This window comes from Zootoca vivipara, chromosome 11, assembly GCF_963506605.1.
Source record: "Zootoca vivipara chromosome 11, rZooViv1.1, whole genome shotgun sequence".
Lineage (NCBI taxonomy): Eukaryota > Metazoa > Chordata > Lepidosauria > Squamata > Lacertidae > Zootoca > Zootoca vivipara.
The window spans coordinates 7,330,188-7,350,220 of NC_083286.1; the positions used below are offsets into that span (position 1 = coordinate 7,330,188).

The following is a 20,033-nucleotide window of genomic DNA, read 5'->3' on the forward strand; positions in this document are numbered from 1 at the left end:
GGGGGGGGGTTGTTCCATTAGGGTGGTGTAGAAAAGACTTCAGGAAAAGAAAAGAAAAAGGCGCTCGAGGAGGAATTAAAACAGACATCCCCAAACTTCAGCCCTCCAGATGTTTTGGACTACAATTCCCATATTTCCCTACCACTGGTCCTGTTAGCTAGGGGTCATGGGAGTTGTAGGCCAAAACATCTGGAAGGCCGCAGTTTGGGGATGCCTGAATTAAAAGAAAGTAGCTTAATGGACAAGCGAAGCCACAGAGAACAATATGGTAGAAGGCTTAGGGCCTTCTCGATAGTTCAGTACACAGATAAAGAACATGCATGCTTTTTTGATAGTTCTACCCCTAACCTTCATGAGAACATCGGAAGAGATCATGCCACGTGCATGTATGGAAATAAGAACACAGGAAGAGCCTGCTGGACCATGTCAGTGGCCCATCTAGTCTAGCATCCTGTTCTCACAGTGGCCAACCAGAGACTTGTGGGTAATCTGCAAGCAGGACCTGAGCCCAAGCACCGTCTCCCCTCCTGTGGTTTCCAGCAATAGGTATTCAGAAGTATTAGTGCCTCAGACCATGGAGGCAGGCCAGAGCCATCATGAATAGTGATGCCCTCTTTGGGTTTTCTAATGAGCACATATACATAGATGAGAGGCAGGCCCTGCCGCTGAGATGCTCCATCCATCCACCCTTTGCATTCATTTCTCCTGAACTGAATTACTGAAAAGGACTGCACTTGGGGTGGGAGAGAGAGAGAGACAAGCAGAATTTTGATTAAGGGAGTTTCTGCTATTCTGAAAGGACTAGATTGGGGACAAAAAGATGTTCTAGCAGCAGTAATTCTCAAGCATTAACAAGAGACAGTGTTTGGACGGACAGTGTACAGTTACCACAGCAACAGCTCCATCACAGAAAACAGCTGCTACTCCGCAGAGATGAAAAAACATGAGTTCACTATGCCATCTTCCCCAACTAAGGCTGCATTCAGACAGCACTTCATTCATTCTCCCTGGTGTTTCCTCACCTGAAGTTTGATGCCTTTCATGTGATCTTTCACACAAAGTAAAATCCCCATCTGGAAATCTAGCCGGATCTAGTCAGAGTTTTAGTGCTCATTTCTATGCTGTTTCCAGGAAAAAAAATATCCTTTTGCCACCCTGGAAACCCATCACATCGGAAGGGTTTTATTCACATAATCAGATTCTGCATGGCACCTTGGCATACCGTGCAGTAATCATAGGGGGATGGAAGCCCCCAAGCCTGGAAAGGGAGGGGGAGTAGTGACATATCCAATGACATTTGCTGCTGTGTCACACCACACCCACTAGTGTGAACGAAATCTAACATGACGTGGTGGTATATCAAGCAAAAAGCCACAGTTAAGAAACATTGAAAATTGGGGCAGAAATGCTAGTACCTGTAAAACCCATGCAATAAACCCCATGTTTGAATGCAACCCAAATGTGTCAGGATTTGTGGGTTTATAGCATGTTCCCTCTTTCTCGCTTACACACACACACACACACACAAGCGTACACCCTTCAATTTTTCCTCCCAAGTTGGTAATTTCATTTTCAGTTCTGTGAGAGATTTTCAGACCACCGGGGATTTTTTACAGCATGAATACAGCTATATCTGGTACATAGCTTTGACATAGCTGTTCCTCGCAAAATAGTTCCATTTGGCAACACAGACTGCGCCAAGAGGCTCGATACTTGGGTGCAATGTTTCTGAGGAGGAAAGGTCACCATGTTGTTGAATGTAACAGTAAGTAAAAATATATATGGCCGAAGAAGACAACTTGAAAGACATCTTGCCACCATGCAAGTACCTGCCGACTTAGGCTCCCGGGTTACCTATGGCATAAGAAATTGCAGAAGGAAATAGTGCAACACACAATAACCTTGTTGTGTGATTCCTCCCAAAACAAAAGAAAGTAGTTGCCAAGTTTCTGAAAGTGTGTGCTGTGTATTTTTCTTAATTTTCTTTGACTCTTTCCTCATAGGCGCTAAAAGATGCTAGCGATAATGCCCGCAAAGACTTCCACCGGGAGGCAGAACTTTTAACTAACTTACAGCATGAACACATTGTGAAGTTTTACGGGGTATGTGTGGAAGGAGATCCTCTCATCATGGTCTTTGAATACATGAAGCATGGAGATCTTAACAAGTTCCTCAGGTAAATTCATAAAGAAACGTCTGCTAATTATGTACAATAGTGGAAATAGCTTTTAGAGAGGTAACGTTGGGTAATAATAATAATAATAATAATAATTTAGTATTTATACCCCGCTCATCTCTCCGGGTAAACAGAAGAATAAAACACAATAATCTATTAAACATTAAAAGCCTCCCTGAACAGGGCTGCCTTCAGATGTCTTCTAAAAGTCTGGTAGTTGTTTTCCTTTTTGAAATCTGTTGGGAGGGCGTTCCACAGGGCAGGCACCACCACCGAGAAGGCCCTCTGCCTAGTTCCCTGCAACTTAGCTTCTCGCAACAAGGGAACCGCCAGAAGGCCCTCGGTGCTGGACCTCAGTGTCCGGGCAGAATGATGGAGGTGGAGACGCTCCTTCAGGTATACTGGACCGAGGGAATTTAGGGCTTTAACAGTCAGCACCAACACTTTGAATTGTGCTTGGAAACGTACTGGGAGCCAATGTAGATCTTTCAAGACCAGTGTTATGTGGTCTCGGCAGCCGCTCCCAGTCACCAGTCTAGCTGCAGTCTGTTGCAGCAAAAAACAAAAAAAAACCACCACCACCACAACAACAGCAGCAGCATTTTAGCACCTTAAGGACTAATACATGCATTCCAACACAAGTTTTTTGTGGATTAGAGTCTATCAGGTGTCCAACAGTGTTGGCCAATAATGAGAATATAGCCCAGATATTTCATAGCTTGCATTTTGATGGGTTTTGGTTAGTGCCACCAAAAGTCATGGCTTAAGTTACTATTTCAGTGGGTCTATGCTGAGTAAGACTTAGTCACATACAACCCTTAGCTTCCAATACTATACATTCTTACCAGGGAGTAATTCCCATTTAACACCATGGGGATTACTCACACATATACATTATAAAATGGCACACATCTCAGGCTAAGGCTGGGAGAAGCTTCCAGTGCACAAAAGGTAGGATTTAGACCCAGAAATGGGGAACATATGACTCATGAAAATTCTGCAAACCATGGGAAAGAGAAGAAGTATGTAAAAAAAACTGGTGCTGAAACTATCCAGTCGACTTTAGGAAAGTTGATGTCAAGTGCTGTGAGAGATCATAGGAAATGAGCCATATGAAAACATTTAAAAATGGGGCACATTCTCAAAATCTGGCTCTGTCCTCCAATCCTGTGTTCCAAAACTATCCAGCCTGAGCTTATAGGATCATCTAAGAGTGTATTGCATGGACCACATGATCTGGCACAATTATTGGTCTCCTGGAGATGCCTTTTGGATGCCAAACTTTATTTTGGAATGAGGTCTTCTGTTAGGAAGGGTATTTTGGCAGTCGTATTACCTAAAGACCATACATCAACAGTAAACATTCCTCAAGATACCATTTTGAACAGAGAAATCATTTTCACTAGCTAATATTCTAATGGTGCAGTCCTACCCATGCCTGCTCAGAAGTAAGCCCTATTGAATTTCATCAGGCTTATTTCCTGGGTAAGTGGAGTTAAAATTGCAGCCTAAATTAGGGATTGCCCCCACTTCCGCTTGACTTGTCCCTAGAAAGCGTGGGTCCAAGCAGTTTTGCCTTTGTCCCACAACTTTTCCGCAGAAAACACTCTCTTTAGCACTAAAACAGGGCAAATGTCAATCCAGAGAAAACATGATTGACATTTGCTCTGATTCTGCGATAATCGGGTTTATCTGTATAGCCTTTATTAGGGCTGCCCATGTTTTATTTTAATTTTTAGATGTCTTAGATGTTTTAACTTTGTACTGAGAATTGTATCTTTTCTGACTGACGGTCGAATAAAGAATGATGATGATGATTCAGCGATAAACAGCAAATTTTCCTGAGGGCAAGTTGTGGGGCAAGTGGCAATGTGGACGAGCCCTTAGTTTTGTCCATTTAATTTCAGCTTCCCTGTCAACCTTCATTATCTGTGCAGGTGGTTGTCTGCTTTTTGTTCTTGTACTTACATATATAAATGCAATAGTGTCAAGTTGCAGTCAACCACCTTTGGAAAATTTAGGAGGCTGAAACTCTAGTGCATGTTTCTGCACACAAGTAACATTTCTTAAAGTGGATCTAACCCATCCTCCTAGCGTGACACTTTATTACCGGTAGTAGGATAGAGGGAGAAGCAATGTTTAAGGAGGAAAGAGAAGATATAAGGCCTTGTTGATATCTTGCATCCAAGGGTCCCCGGAAAGCTAGAGAAGGCCTTGTGTTAATGTGACCTGCAATTATGTCAACAGAAATCAGAGTCCCAGATGACATCTAAGTCTATGTGTGTACTGTTTGTACCACATGAAGGGACTGCATGGTTTCAGGCACGTCCAACAGGTAGATCGTGATCTACCAGTAGATCACTGGATGTCTGTGGTAGATCACTGCTAGGTCACTGGCACCCTAAAAAAGCTCACCCAAAATTTTCCTCCTCCCTAAAAAAAAAGCTGAACAACTATGATCTGAAGCCCTAAACAAAAATGGGCCTTCCTCCCTCCTAAAAGAAGCTCAACAAGTTTGACCTAAACCCCCAAAAACAGGGCTTCCCTTCCTTAAAAAAACTCAACAGCTTTGACCTGAACCCCCCAAAAGGGGGTAGATCACTCCCAGTTTTAAACTCTGTGAGTAGATCAGAGTCTCTTGGGAGGTGGCTACCCCTGATTTACAGTATACAGATGCAGGAGGAGGGGCAGACTGGAACACCACTGCTTTTTATAAACATCACTGTGTCTATCAAAGCTACAGCCCCCTTTCTTATTCACTTCCTTTTAGGTAGATCACTCCCAGTTTTTAACTCTGTGAGTAGATCACAGTCTCTTGGGAGTTGGCCATCCCTGGTTTAGTGAATGTACATAGGTTGAGTAGCAGAACTTGCTGCTGTGATCCTGTTTCTTCCCCTTCGTAAGTCCGTTGTATACACAACTGGCATCTAATGGATGCTTATACCTTTAAGGCATATTTGAAGCACCTTGTTTCCCTCAAAGCATTCGGGGCCCTGTAGTTTACCACTCACAGAGCTACCATTCCCAGCAGCGCTCAACAAACTGCAGTGCCCAGATTGCTTAGAGCAGGCATCCCCAAACTCAGCCCTTCAGGTGTTTTGGGACTACAATTCCCATCATCCCTGACCACTGGTCCTGTTAGCTAGGGATCATGGGAGTTGTAGTCCCAAAACATCCCAAGTTTTGGGATGCCTGGCTTAGAGGGAAAGAAGGTGCTTTGAATGTGCATGATTAAAGGCATGATTTAGCCAACAGAGTTCTTGATGTGAGATACCATTAGCATGCCCATACTGCTTTGCTTTGGAGAGAGAAAGGCTGCCTAAATTGCAGTCACTGGGATACAGGCAGCCTGTGTTTAACAGCGCAGCCATTTCATCCCAAAAAGGCATGTGCCATTTCCACAGGGAGAATACCTTACTGGCAGCCTGGCTTGACACATGTTTACTTGGAAGTAAATCCCACTGTAGGCTTTACTCCCAAACAAAGGTGCACTGCAGTTGGAGAGGGAGGGGAGAGAGGGCCATGCTATCAATAGACCGATAGTGCCCGATGATGTGGGCTGGGTGAGCAGCGCAAGGCAGCTTCCCACAATTGAATGCAAACATTAAAAATTCATAATAATGGCACCCGTTTAATAGCATCTGAAGCACTCATTCATTTAGATTTTCTGGTGCCATGTGGTGTTCCGTCTCTTGAGTCTCTTGATTTGGGCAACACACGGTCTTTCTTTTGCCCTCTTCCTCTCTGCCTTCAATTGTTAGTTATTTCTCAAGTTTAGAATGCGGAATTGCTCTTGAACTTGTGCTTAAGTCTGGCACTCTTCTGCCATTTGACGCGGCTTAATAAAAGGCTGCTGGCTGATCTTGATGCAAAGGAACATTTATTTCTTACCCTGCAGCGCCCCCCGTGGCCACCAAGAAAAAGTAAACTCTCTAAGTCCTTCACAGTGCTGGCTTCCTGCAGTACTGTACAGGGCCAAATTGCAGGCCAGGATCTGAAGGTCAGGAAGCCTTCCTGTGTGTAGCATTTAGGCTGAGGAAGCCTAAGCAAACAACAAAATGATATGTGGCAGTCACACACAGCTGTGTGTCTGTTATAGATATAAATTGGACAAAAATGAAAAAGAAGAGCCAGTCATTTCTATTTTTTTATTTTTTACAAATCAAATTTAGATGGAAATAATTCTGATGGATGATAGTCAAATATTATTAACAAGGACTTAACTATGTATGATATGTACCATGACTGCTTCACAGTTTGTTTTTCTGCCAATGTTAAAGGCTGCCCACACAGCTTTGAGGAAGAGTTGAATACCGTACATGAAAAAAGGTGTCCTGTTTAAAGTCCAAATAGGACAGGGGACACTTGAAAAAAAAGGACAATCACGTTTTTCTAGGGATGGGTGACAGCCCTACATTTCAGCCACCATTTATACACAACTATGCACTTAATATGGGAATTAGGAATTAAAAAGGGACCTATATCAGATCTGCGGTGTAATCATAAGGCCTGTGTGAGTTTTCTCACATGAAATGCTGCTATAGTTAATTTGCGACATTCCAGTCTGTGAAACAATGGTGCAGCTGTGCATCTCTTTAGGGTCTGAGCGCCCAGCCACACACCCTTCATATCCTCATGTGGGCATGTGAGGGCCACTCGAAAGCATGCGCTGGTCTCCTCAAGCCCATGTCAAGCCAACCTTGGGCTTCCACCACCTGCAACAAGGATTTTGCTGTTGCTTCCCTCAAAATCTCCTTGCTCGTTTTCAAACTCAGCTTTTATTTTATTTTTGAAATGTCTCCCATGATTGTGGAAGAAAGCTTTTGAACATGAATAAAGCAATCTGCTCCACAGCTCAGCAAGCAAAATGATACAGTAAAGCCTCCAGTGTTAGGAGGCGAGATTTTGACAGTACAAGTCATCGTGTCCCACCCTGTGGGTTTCTCCTTTTGCCATTATCACCAGCAATATGCTGTGACTTTCTTTCTTTTTGTTTCCCTCTCTTTTTCACCCTCTTCTACTCCAGTTCCTTATTTGTTTATTCATGTGTTGGTTTAAAAATCCATGTCGTTCTACAGGCACAAAAAACAGAAATGAATGTATGCGAATTTGTGTAATTGGGAGACCTCATTCCAGTCACTGCATCTGTATTTTTTTTGCTCTCTGTTTTAAATCAAATCAAATCAAACTTTATTTGCGTAGCCGACAGGCCATAGCATCAAAAGGACAAACACTAACAAAAATACATTACATATATGGTTACCAATAAAACCTATTAAACCTATTAAAACCCAAGGTAAAAGCTGGGTTATCATTCATCGATGTCCCTCTGTCCCATGGGCGGCGACCTTCTCTCTGGTAGATTGTTCCGGGCCAGTTAAGTGTAGGGCCCAGCCAAATTGAAAGATTGTGAATATGGCCTCAGGGGGGATGGTCAGGACAAGGAGAAAGATAATAATAACCAAATAAGCGGGGGGTAATAAATAAAAATATGTTAATAATCTCATTCCTTAAAATTTAACATACATAAAGTGATAATAATAATACTGATAAAATCCTAGACGGGGAATCCGGGTGCCTACACTGCTATCATTCAAATAGCGGCTCTCAGTCTCATTGCTCTCTCAATAAATCTGGCAACCTTCTCTGTTATCGAGCTGTTCTGGTCGGCTAGGAGTGAAAACAATTGGGCTTCACATGAGCGGCCCGGGATGGCAGATAGGATCGACGTGATGGTCTCATCCCTCAGGTCTTTATATAGGGAGCAAGACAAGACAATCATTTATGACAGATTGTTAAACTCTCCCCCTAGATATGTATCTTCAGATATGTATTCTGTGTTCTAAGGGCTGAAGGCTGTCATTTGCCTTCATGTCAGATTGCACAAGTCCGAAGTGAGAAGGGACTAGGATGAGTGCACTCCATCCCAATCTTTCTTTGTAACTTTTGTCTTGGGTCTTATGAATCAGTGGGACAGAAGAGGAGCAAAGTTATCCAGCCCATCCCCCCCCCCCCGGTCACTAGTGCAATAACTATTCAGAAAGACGATAGCTCAGAGCCAGCAGGAACACTCGCCTAGCGCCATTTGCGTTGTCACTGGTGTAAAACCATTCTGCTACTGATGTTCTCACAGAGATACCATAGTTCCACAGTTTGTAGTGAGGATTATGCCCTGATTATGAGCAGCAGACTATTTTACCTGAAAGGATGCTTGTGTTTCAAAGTCTCTCTCTGGGACTAATGAAAGAATGCACTCCCAACAATTTGCTTTCTTTGTACTGGAATGTATGTTGTAATCTATGCCCACTGTCCTATAGCTGGCAGAGGTGGCAGGCATTGTAAGAGCTTGTCCAAAGGGATGTGCAATGAGCAAAACAAGACAGTTCACATATATTAATGTGTTGTCTGCTAATAACTTGAGCAATACCCTTCTTTATTTTACTTTGGTTATTAAGAGTCCATTTGCAGAGCTTAAATGGCATCTCCCACTATAGAGCTTTGGAGGGTAATACTGAGCATTGATTACAATAGTTTCATATTATATTCAGCTTTCCTCCATGGAGCCCAAGGCAGAATATGTAGGCTTTCTATGTGTTCTGCTAAGTCTTGGCCAACTAAGAATAGCAGAGACCAGCAAGTCCCTTTCATTTGTAGAGACAAGGGCTCATCCACACTCACCCTTTGCCCCTCACTTTCTAGGCATGTGCTCGCGCTTTCCCAGCCATGTCCAAGTGCTTTGTTTTTTGCCCTGCCTCTTTCCCCAAGAAAACCTGCTCTTTACTGCTGGATTGGAGCAAACAGCAATTCAGGCTTTCCACAGATTGCTATTTGCTCCAGTTCAGCAGTAAAGAGTGGGCTTTTGCAGGGAAAGTCAGGACCTGTGCCTAGACATGCAGAGCAAAGCTAAGTGTGGATGAGCCTGAGGTCTGTAAATCCAGGCCTTGATGTTTTCAAGCATCATACAATTGAGATTCTTAGCCTGGAGAAGGACTGTTGTTATAGGAGATATAAACTCAATAAGCACTTTGCCTGCTCTTCAAAGCAGATGGTCCTTAAAGAGATTGGGGCTTGTGGATCTTCATCTCCCATATGGATCTTTCCTTGTGTGGGCATGTTTTAAACTTAAAAGAAATGAATCAATGGATCTGCTTACACTCTCCTGTGTTCCATACAGGGCACATGGACCTGATGCAGCTCTGATGGCTGAAGGGAGTCATCTAACTGAGCTAACCCAGTCACAGATGTTACATATTGCCCAGCAGATTGCAGCTGGCATGGTTTACTTGGCATCACAGCATTTTGTGCATCGTGACCTCGCCACTCGGAATTGCCTGGTTGGTGAAAACTTACTGGTGAAGATAGGAGACTTTGGAATGTCAAGAGATGTGTATAGCACAGATTACTACAGGGTAAGTGATTTGTTGTTTTTAATAACTTTGGCTTCAGTCTGCCACCTTGTTGCAGCTATTGAAGCCAGTAGTTGTGCTATTATTTTTTAGAGGTTGTGTCATTTTATGGACCTTACTGATTATTTTTATCTTACTTAATTTTGTTCTAAACTGCCATGTGGCTTGTGCAAAGAGTGGTACAGAAAACATTATTAAATCTACAAAGCAGAAAATGTTAGTAGAGTTGAGTTTTAAGTGTCAAGGATGGACCCTCTAGGAAATATATCCTGCTGAGTGTTCCAGTGGGTATAGTATTTGACTTTTATCTGGGAGACCTGGATTAAAATCCCTACCCGGTCATAATTCAATTGAGGGCCAGAGGGCAATTCATTAACTGTTAGGCTGATCTTTCACTCTGCAAAACTGAAATATTATACATCTTGTATAATATACACTTTATGGCTGCCACTTGCATACTTCGGGCCAGTTGCACCAGCAGGAGCACAACAGGGCTTTCCCCACTCCTTTTGCCCAGGCCCCACAAAACTTGCTCAAGGGGGGGGGGGTCAGGAGAATCCCAGATCAGCACACCAAGGGGGGAGAGGGGAATTGGTTCCTTTGTTCCATAATAGTGCAATGTTACATTCATCCTTTGGCTTTTTAAATAAACCGAGACAATTTTCAGTGGTGATTTCTAGCTATGTATGATATCCAAAAATGCAGTTCTATAGTCACAGAGAATATAACATGCTGACCACCAGATGTTGGGAAGAAAAATAGTCAGCTCCACATATTGCCAGCTTGTCTTGCGTTATGAATTTCCTGGCTGGCCAAAGTCTCAGACTAGCATTCTACTGGAAAATGCCTTCTGCATTTTTTCCATGAATATTCTGCAGCCATTAATGAGAAATGAAATTGCATTCCAAAATTTTCAAAGGGGAAAGAAAAATTAAGTAAGATTCTCATGGGTGAGGTGCAAGATTTTTGTTGCACTTACTTTTGAGATGATCCAAGGTTCTTGTGAGTGTCTTTTCTTTCATTCTACAAGTCATCTCTCCAGTGATCTGCCTTCTTTAGTCTTCCCAAGCGCCTGCCCTGAAAACCCAATGATGTCATTGCTGGACTCTTTCTAAGCAGGGTCACCCAGGGAGGCTGCCTCCCCTGCTCCTGCCAGATGTTCATTTGTGAAAAGAGTAATCTTTTTACTTATAAAGAAATCAGTGTGGATTTTTTTTAAGGTAAAAGGGAGCACCTCTTTTAAAAAACAAAACCAGTGAAGAAGAAGAGTTTGGATTTGATATCCCGCTTTATCACTACCCGAAGGAGTCTCAAAGCGGCTAACAATCTCCTTTCCCCTCCTCCCCCACAATAAACACCCTGTGAGGTGGGTGGGGCTGAGAGACTTCAGAGAAGTGTGACTAGCCCAAGGTCACCCAGCAGCTGCATGTGGAAGAGCGGAGATGCGAACCTGGTTCCCTAGATTACGAGTCTACTGCTCTTAACCACTACACCACACTGGCTCTCAGGCTCTCAGTGGTCAGCCTCCCTGGTGCCCTACCTTTCAATTAAAGCCCAGGGGGAGACATTCCTGCCATGAGACTTTTTAAGATCAGGAAACAGCACACTCAATGAAATTATAAAGAAATTCTAAAACTCCCTGTGAATGAGGCAGGTAAAGGTAAAGCCAGGTTTCTCTTTTTCAAAAGAAAACTTTTGAGAAACAGCTTTTGGCACATTATTTCCTCAGTGAAGATACTGCCCTACTGAACTCTGATTCTGATCCAACATGCTAGCTGTGAGTTGATAAATATTAGAAATGAAATAGCTGTTTGGCTAATCTTTTCTTTTATTCCTGCTCACGAGTAGCTTACAAGTTTCTTCTGAGACCTGAGAGCTCGCTTGACATGAATCAGGGAAAAGCATTTCTCAATGAACGCTGACTGGCCAGTTTGATCTGCCACGTCATTTCAATGATAACACAACCACCATATCTGTTCTTAAGCCTGAGAGAGACCAGATCTTACTGCAAAGAAGTTTAAAAACCATGCATCACAACTGATCTATTAATGGGTTGCATGTTGCTGCCATCTCACAATGCCTACCTTCCGGTGGTGACATAAACATGTTCCCATGCATTTGTGTTTGATTTGTGAACTCCCTGCAGAGCAACAAACATTCAGTCATTGCTTATGGATCAATTTGTTTATCAGCATACAAAGGACTTCACCAAAGATAAAAGCTTCAGTGCTAAACTGATTATTTATTGCTGTCTTTGTTGCTAACTTCTTTTAATGAGGCAAGTGGCTGTGGTTATTGTAAAGCAACAAGTCATGGGCTGACAGCATTTGGTTTTGATCACGTGTAAATAAAGAGTCATGCTCACGTGGTCAGGGTTTAGCCACCTCTGCCAGCTCATTCTTCGCTTAGTGGCCTGATTCTGTGAGAGGACAGAACCTATTTTGAGCAGTTCGATTGTCTGCAGACATCCTGCTTCAAAAGTGAATTGTTACATATGGCTTAGTGGCAAGGCAGAGGAAGCTGCAGCACCACACAAGGACAGTATTTATTTTCATACAACTGTTTTAATTAAGAGCCGAAGAAGAACACTCTTATTTTGGTTTGCATTGTCTGTTGCTTCCTCCAGTGATCCATACTTTGCAATTAGTAAACATCTGAACTAGATTTCTGTCACATGTTGTCTTCCCAAGCTTTAGCCTTCCGAGCTAGTACATTGTTTCACTGCGAAAATGACATCACATCACACAAGCGAACATGACTTTCACATGCAGTTTTAAGACTTTAGGACAGGAAAGGGCTGCCACTGGCCAATTTGCATCCACAAAGTTTCAGCACTTTTCGGACTTCAAGGGCAATAGCTTCAAAATAAGTCTATCTGGTAAGTTAGGGTACATCTGCACCATACTTTTTTTTTATTAAAAAAACAAACCCCTCTTATTCTACTTTAACAGAGAATCCTGGGGAAGGTAGTTTGTTAAGGATGCTGGGAATTGTACCTATACTTTTAACAAACTACAGTTCCCAAGATTCTTTGGGAGAAGCTATGACTGTTAAAATGGCAAAGGAGTGCTTTAAATGTATGGTGTGGATGTCACCTTAGAGGAAGAGAGATCACAGAGCCAGGGCCTTCTTAAGCATATCCGGTGCTGTGGTGCAATGATCCCTCCAGCGCCCGCCCCCCCTTTCCCAGAGTTGTCAACCTTTTTTTTAGGGCTGGAGGAGGCAGGCAGTGGCTGGAGGGCCGCAGCTCCTCCGGCGGGGAAGAGGCGGAGGCTGGACGCTGCACCTCCTGGCTCAGCTGCCTGCTTCGTGCTGCGGTGGCCATGGCAGGCAGCACACCAAGCGAGCGGGCCTGTGCCAAGCGAGCGAGGGCATGTGCACCGCTCTCGCTGAGTATCGGCTTAGTTTTTCCCCTTTTAGCCTTCTGGCGCCCCACAGAATTTGGTGCCTGCAGGCTAAAAGGGGAAAAACCGAGCCGACGCTCGGCAGGAACGGCGCACACACCCTCGCTCATTCAGCTCGCTCGTTCGGTGTTCCCCGGACTCTCACCTGGTGCCCTCCAGAACTTGGCACCCTGGTGCCCTGCGCCACTAGCCTCTATGGGTAAGACGGGCCTGCACAGAGCTCTTGCTTTCTATCATGGAAAAATACCCTTCCATAACAGGGTTTTCAAACTCTCTTCTGGAAAATCCTGGAACTCCTCAATGGAAATAAATAAATCAGTAGCGGCAGACTAGCTTCCCCCAAAGCCAGCTTGCCAGTCACTTCTTGTCTTCCCCAGCAGTGGACAATTGAATGCACAAGACTGTTTTAGGACACATTCTAAGGTACGTTTTCAAACTCACATGGTGATGCTCATTAGAGAGCCCTAGGACATGCCCCAGAATCCCTTGCAACTCAGAAGGGGCTCCATTATGAACATATAATGGAGTTCATAACTCCACTTTAAACATTTCTTAAATTTATATACCGCCTTTCATTTGAGGATCACAAGGTAGTTTACAATACAAAAACACAAAAATACGTAACATACAGTAGTGACAAACAAAGACAATACCCCCATATACACACAGTTTAAAAGGCCATATATATTTTTTATTTTATTTAAACATCCTCAGTGGTCAAAGCAATATAGGAAGGGTTCCTTGACGTCAAAAAGCCTTAAAATCAGAATGTTAGGTTGTTTATAGTCGATAGTGCCCACAGTGGAAGTAGGGGAGAAAAGAGAGAAGCAACACAGAACGAGATGGGTAAAATACTGCTACTTTAGTTGTCACAATTCAAGTTAATTTGGCCTAAAAAAGAAGGGTCTTGGCCTTCATCTGCCTAATTGCTGAGAGGTGGCTTCTGCACCAGCCTAGCCTGGCTGCTAGGTAAACTTTGAAAGAATGGTAGCAGACAGAGGTCCAACTCAGGCAAGTCTCTATGCCAGGCATCTCCATACTGCGGCCATCCAGATGTTTTGGACTACAATTCCCATCATCCCTGACCACTGGTCCTCTTAGCTAGGGATCATGGGAGTTGTAGGCCAAAACATCTGGAGGGCTGCAGTTTGGTGGTGCCTGCTCTTAGCCATTCTTCTGGGGTGTGGTAAGCCTTCTTTCAGTTGCTAGATTGCCCAAAGCTCCCAGGACCTCTTAGTTAGCCCTCCTTTATTGTAGTGTGTCCAAAGTTGCTCCACTCTAAGGCCCTAGTTCTCTTCTAAAGCAGAAGTGGGACAGTGACATCCTAACATTTCCCTGAACCAACATGGGAGGAAATGATTGTCTTGATAAAGACAAATAGTGATAATGATCCTATCCTGGACATGGGTAGGAAACTTGGGGTACTGAGGCTAACAACATGTCCTGTTGGTTCCTATCCATTATGATTGATGAAATCAAGGAGGGGATTGACTAGGAGTGGTAAATGCCACACTACATGAGGGAGTTATGTCCACCTCCTTGAAAGAAGTCATAGTGCAACCTCTCCTGAAGAGGTCCTCCTAGGACCAAGAGGTTTTAGGAAACTTTCACCCAGTCTCTAGTGTTCCCTTTGTGGGCAAGATGATTCAGAGGGTGGTGGCCAACCAGTGACAGGTGTGTCTGGAGGAAGCAAATTATCCAGACCTCTGGTTTTAGGTCTAGTTTTAGCACCAAGGCAGTCTTGTGTCACATTGACCAAGCTGTGAGAGAGGGACAGAGTGTGGTCCTGTTGGTTCTCCTTAATCTCTCAGTTGCTTTTGACACCGTTGATCAAGGTTTCTGGAACGACTCAGGGGGGGGGGGGTTTGGAGTTGGAGCCATTGGTATTACAATGGTTCTGTTCTTGCCTGCAGGACATTTAGGCCATGGGTTCCCCCAGGAGTCTATTCTGTCTCTTATGCTTTTCAACATCTATACGAAACCATTGGGAGATGTCATTCAGGCATTTGGAGCATGGTGTCTTCAGCATGCCGACAATATGCAGCTTTATCTCTCCGTTCCATTTATACCAGAAGAGGCTGCGAAACATTTGGATCAGTGCCTAGAAGCAGTGATGGGCTGGATGGGGGCCAGTAAACTGAAGCTGAATCCTGATAAAATCCCAAGTGCTGTGGGTGGGTGGTTCTCAAGTCCTGGAATTAGGTGAGTGATCTGCGGGGTGAGTTGCACTCCCCGTGAAGACACACACTCATGGCCTGGGAGTGTGCCTTGATTCAGATCTGTCACTGGAATCCCAAGTGGCCTCAGCAGCTAGGAGTTGATTTGTTTTGTTGGACAGCCATAGCTGTTTCTGAGCCGGTATAGCCTGACTGCAGTAGGCCATGCTCTAGTGACCTTGCTTTGGGGTTCCACACATATGCTCTATGTGGGGCTGCCCTTGATGACGGCCTGGAAGCTGCAGCTAGTATGGCAGACCAATTGGACCATGTGTCACTGGTCCTGAATACACGATCCTGGCTGCCAGTGAACTACCAGGCCCAATTCCAAGTGCAAGGCCCTAAACAGTGTGGGAGTGAAAACATCACCTCCTGCAATATCAACCACCAAAGGCCATATAAACAGCAGGGGTGGCCACAGCAGGCTGCCTAACTGGTGCTGACTTTCCAGCAGTGGTTCATCTCCATCCCCGTTCATGCCTTTTAGTGACATTTTAGGGTCACTTCCAGATTCAGCGTCATGCGTGCGTGCATGGTTCTCATTTGGATGTCCATAAATCGGTTGTTGCCTCTATTTAGGCAGAATTTTAAAGCAGGCCTGCTTACCCAGGTATCTGAAGTTTCTTGTGTAATAAGCAAAAATCTGCTCTTATTCCCTTATGGGGTACACAAGAGCCCTTATTGGGTTCTCCATCGGTCGGAGAATATAACAGAGGCCAACCAGAGAATTTTGAGAAGCAAAGCCTTTATTTTTGCTGTTGCAACAGGGTCCTTCCCCTCAGGCAGGAGAACAAGGAAGGCACCCAGAACAAAAGAGAACCTCCACTTTTATCAGTTTTCCCATCACCAAGAAACACCCCCAAAATACATCATTCCTACATCACCGCTACGTAATCAATACCTCACGAAAAGGGAGGGTTCAAGGTAGAAATCTGAGCACCTTTGACACCTCTCCTAGTCCTCCTCTCACCCCTCCCAGGTGTGAATTCCTAAACACAAAGAGAAATTAAAGGTAAAGGTAAAGGGACCCCTGACCATTAGGTCCAGTCGTGACCGACTCTGGGGTTGCGCGCTCATCTCACATTATTGGCCTAGGGAGCCGGCGTATAGCTTCCAGGTCATATGGCCAGCATGACAAAGCCGCTTCTGGCAAACCAGAGCAGCACATGGAAACGCCGTTTACCTTCCCGCTGTAGCGGTTCCTATTTATCTACTTGCACTTTGATGTGCTTTCAAACTGCTAGGTTGGCAGGAGCTGGGACCAAGCAACGGGAGCTCACCCCGTCACAGGGATTCGAACCGCCGACCTTCTGATCAGCAAGCCCTAGGCTCAGTGGTTTAGCCCACAGCGCCACCTGGGTCCTAAAAGTTAATCACTATCTTTTGTTCGGAGGAGTCTTCCATTGTGAATGAGATGGCTAGCAGTCTGGCACCATTGATGGGGAAATGTCCAGTTGGCAGAGCCTCCGGCTTACAGGATTATGGCTCCCAAGTTGATAGTCATATGGAAATGTGTGTGTGATTCTGGTCAGAGAGAGTCAAAAAGGTGTCAGTCAGGCCTGTCTTCCTGTGCTGCTTCAGACATGTGCCTGTACATTCATGTACATGTTTATGAACGATTATATATATATATATATATATATATATATATATATATATATATATATAACCTTAAAATTTACAACACTTGCATCCTTGAAATTAATTAGCTGGGAAGATATTTGAAGATTTTGCTTTTTAAAAATCTTTGTATTGTTTTTACTCTTTGCGTTGTTGTTTGGGAAGAAGGTTGGGTATAAGTATGATCAAAGCAAGACATTGATCAACTGTAAAAGACACTGGAGCATATAGTAAGCTTGTGTCTTTTTACTACTGAAACTGCCTATTTGCCACTGACTGTTGTATCAGCTGTTCATTTGCCTGATCTGTGTATCTCTTAGCTCTGCGGTGCATAGTGGAAAAGCAAGTGTTGGTTACCAATGTCTACATAACCGCCTTTATTAATGTGTTAGTAACCGGCACTCCATGACGCCTGCACTGATTTGCTGAGATATATATTAGTTTGCATCCAAAATTATTGTCTGCTGCTTGCCTGTTTACATGGCAAATAGGCCCGGCCCCTTCTGCTCTGTCAGATTGTTAATGATATTCTGCACTCTGTCGGCACAGCTATTAAGAGACGCTGCAGGGACAACTGTGGAGAGAGATAACCTTTGGATAATTGGCATGTTGTGCTGTTGCATGGTGTTAGCTACAAATGCTTTGTTTGTTTGTTTGTTTGTTTGTTTGTTTAGAGCCTCTCTGAAATCGTACAACAGATAGGCTGGGAAAGTATTTCTGTTGTCCAGTGCAGGAAACAAACATGTAAAAAAAATGATAGTTCTTTTTTAAAAGCAAGCCCACTATGTCTTAAGACATGAATGACATATAGCATTTTTTCCCTTTCTTATTCTGTGAAAGAGAAAACGGAATGATAACAAATTATAAGCATCAGATTTGGTTGGCATGCAAACCCCAGATCTTGACAAATTTGGCCTGCAGGAGAAGGGGAAAGGAATGATCCGGCTTATATATATATTTTTTTAAACATACTTTTTATTAATTTTACAAAATACAAAAAAACAAAAAAAACGGTACATACATAAACACCTTTTCCACCTCCTTCCTACCCACCCACATGGGTCCTCCCCTGCCACAGAAGTATCCCATGTATGTGAACAGTCAGAGATGGTCCATTTTATGCTTGGATTTCTGTCCTCCTCCCCCTCCCCTGACCCCAAAGCCCCCCCCCCTGCCACCAGGGAGCTCCAGCAAACCAGGGCAGTACGCAGGAGGCCATCCATCCAACCATCTATTGTCATACCAAAAAAAGAGAAAAATAGAAATAGGAAAAAAGAGAAAAAAGAAAGGGCAAAAAAAGAGAAAAAAACAATACAAAACAGAAAATTTTTTCTTACATTCATAATTGTAAAACCATATTTTATGGGCTTCCCCTCCCCCCCCTTCCCCGGTTTTCATCCCTTTTTTATCATCTGCAACAGTTTCTTACTTTATAAAAATACACCTTTGTATCTTATACAACTTATAAATCAATTGTTAACATTTTCATCTAATATTCAAATCACTGAAAAATCAAACTCCCATTTTATCTTCCCGTGCCTAATTTTTTCTCCCTCTATAAGCCTCCATATTTTCACATTTTCCAAAATCCATTCACTTTTAAAACTATAACTATTCTCAATTTAACCTTACATCCCCGATTACCGGCTCCACCCCCCCAATCCAGCAAATTCCATAATCAGCAGACCAGTTATAAACCTGTTAATCCATCCTTATAATCACAACATCACTTTCCCTTCACCCCACCCCCTGTTTACAGTCTTTTGCCATCCAGGCCACCATACAGGACCCCTGAATTTCTTCTCTTCTCTGCATATTTTTTCCTTCTTCCCTGTGGGCGTTCTGGAGTTCCAATAATACCAATCGTGCCCCCCTCAAAGGCAGGGCACTCCATCCAACTTTTTGTAGAGTAAAGTCATCCTTTTTTTCGTGGTGTGCTTCATTTTGTGTTGAATCATCACAGTCCTCATCTTCATCTTTTCCTTCCAAATCAGTCACCATCATTGTCATTCTCACATTCATCTTTTTCAATGTCAAAAGCTTCATCTTCTAAAAAATCATATTCTGCCATCACCATCTGAAATTTTTGCTGTAACTCTTGCCGTCGTGTCTCCTCTTGACATAGCTCTATTCTTGTTTCCCACATTAAGGTCAAAACAGACCGCTGGAACTCAGGGGAACACTTTTTTGTTGACATAATTCAATCCTGCCAAGGTCAAGGAATATGATCACAGTTTATTTTCTCGACTCCATTTTAACAAGCTGGCTGCATTCTTCAAGTCTTATTAACAATAAAGTTCGAACTCACATTTCACAAACATTTAAACCAAAAAAGAAATTCCACAAAGTCCAGAAATACAAAGTGGAATAAAAATTGACTTATAAATCCTGATCAACTCACTGGGTTGTCTGGGCTGCCGGCTCCCGAGGAAAAGAAAGGTTTTTCTTAGTCTTTACCTCTTGCTGCAGGGCAGTCATAAACCACAGTCTCTCTCCCCTTTCACCCTGCATCAAAGGGGAGATTCTCTTTGATGCCTTTGAGGGATCCTTTTGAATTGCAAATCTTCTGTTTACGGCTTCGGGTTTCTATTTACTGTCTCTTTTGTTGCCGTGGGGGGGGTGGCTTCCTCTTTTCTCCCCTCTCTCCCAGATCCAAATTGTTTTATAATCCAAATCGTGAGGTTACTTACAGTCTTTTCCAATCGTTTTATTTTCGGAAGAATCCAGCGCTCTCCGCCTTCGGCTTGAAGCTTCTCCCTGCTAGAATAACGTTGCCGCTCAAAATGGCCCCCGCGACTTCTACCCTCCTCGCTCCGGAGCTCTTATTAGAGCTAGCCGAAGAGTTGGGGAGTCCGGATTGGGGCTGTGCCGAGCAAATTTGCCCCCGGGACGTCCTTCCCGAGGTTCTAAGGGGCGCAGCGTCGCTCTCGCTGCCCTCCCCACTCCTAGCAGGGACGGGCCGTCTCGGAGACGAGACGAAACCCCGCCGATCGGCGCTGGCGCTGAACCCGGAAGCCCAGGAATGATCCGGCTTATAATCATAGAATTGCAGAGTTGGAGGGGATCACAAGGATAATCGAATCCAAACCCCTGCAATCTTTTGCCCAACACAGGGATTGAACCCACGGCCCTGAGATTAAAAGTCTCATGCTCTACTGACTGAGCTATCTCTCAGGGCTTGCCTGTGTTACTATCATTGCATAAAACACCT

The 20,033-nt window shown here is 43.8% G+C and overlaps 1 protein-coding gene across 6 annotated transcripts in view; it reads left to right on the forward strand.

The window, feature by feature from the left end:
• NTRK2 (neurotrophic receptor tyrosine kinase 2) overlaps nt 1-20,033 on the forward strand; it is a 181,867-nt gene that overhangs the window by 144,807 nt on the left and 17,027 nt on the right. For all 6 annotated transcript variants that reach the window (XM_060280086.1, XM_060280088.1, XM_060280091.1 and 3 more), the window contains 2 exons: nt 2,004-2,176; nt 9,351-9,585. In XM_060280086.1, coding sequence (XP_060136069.1) covers nt 2,004-2,176; nt 9,351-9,585 — 408 coding nt within the window. The remainder of the gene's footprint in view (nt 1-2,003; nt 2,177-9,350; nt 9,586-20,033) is intronic.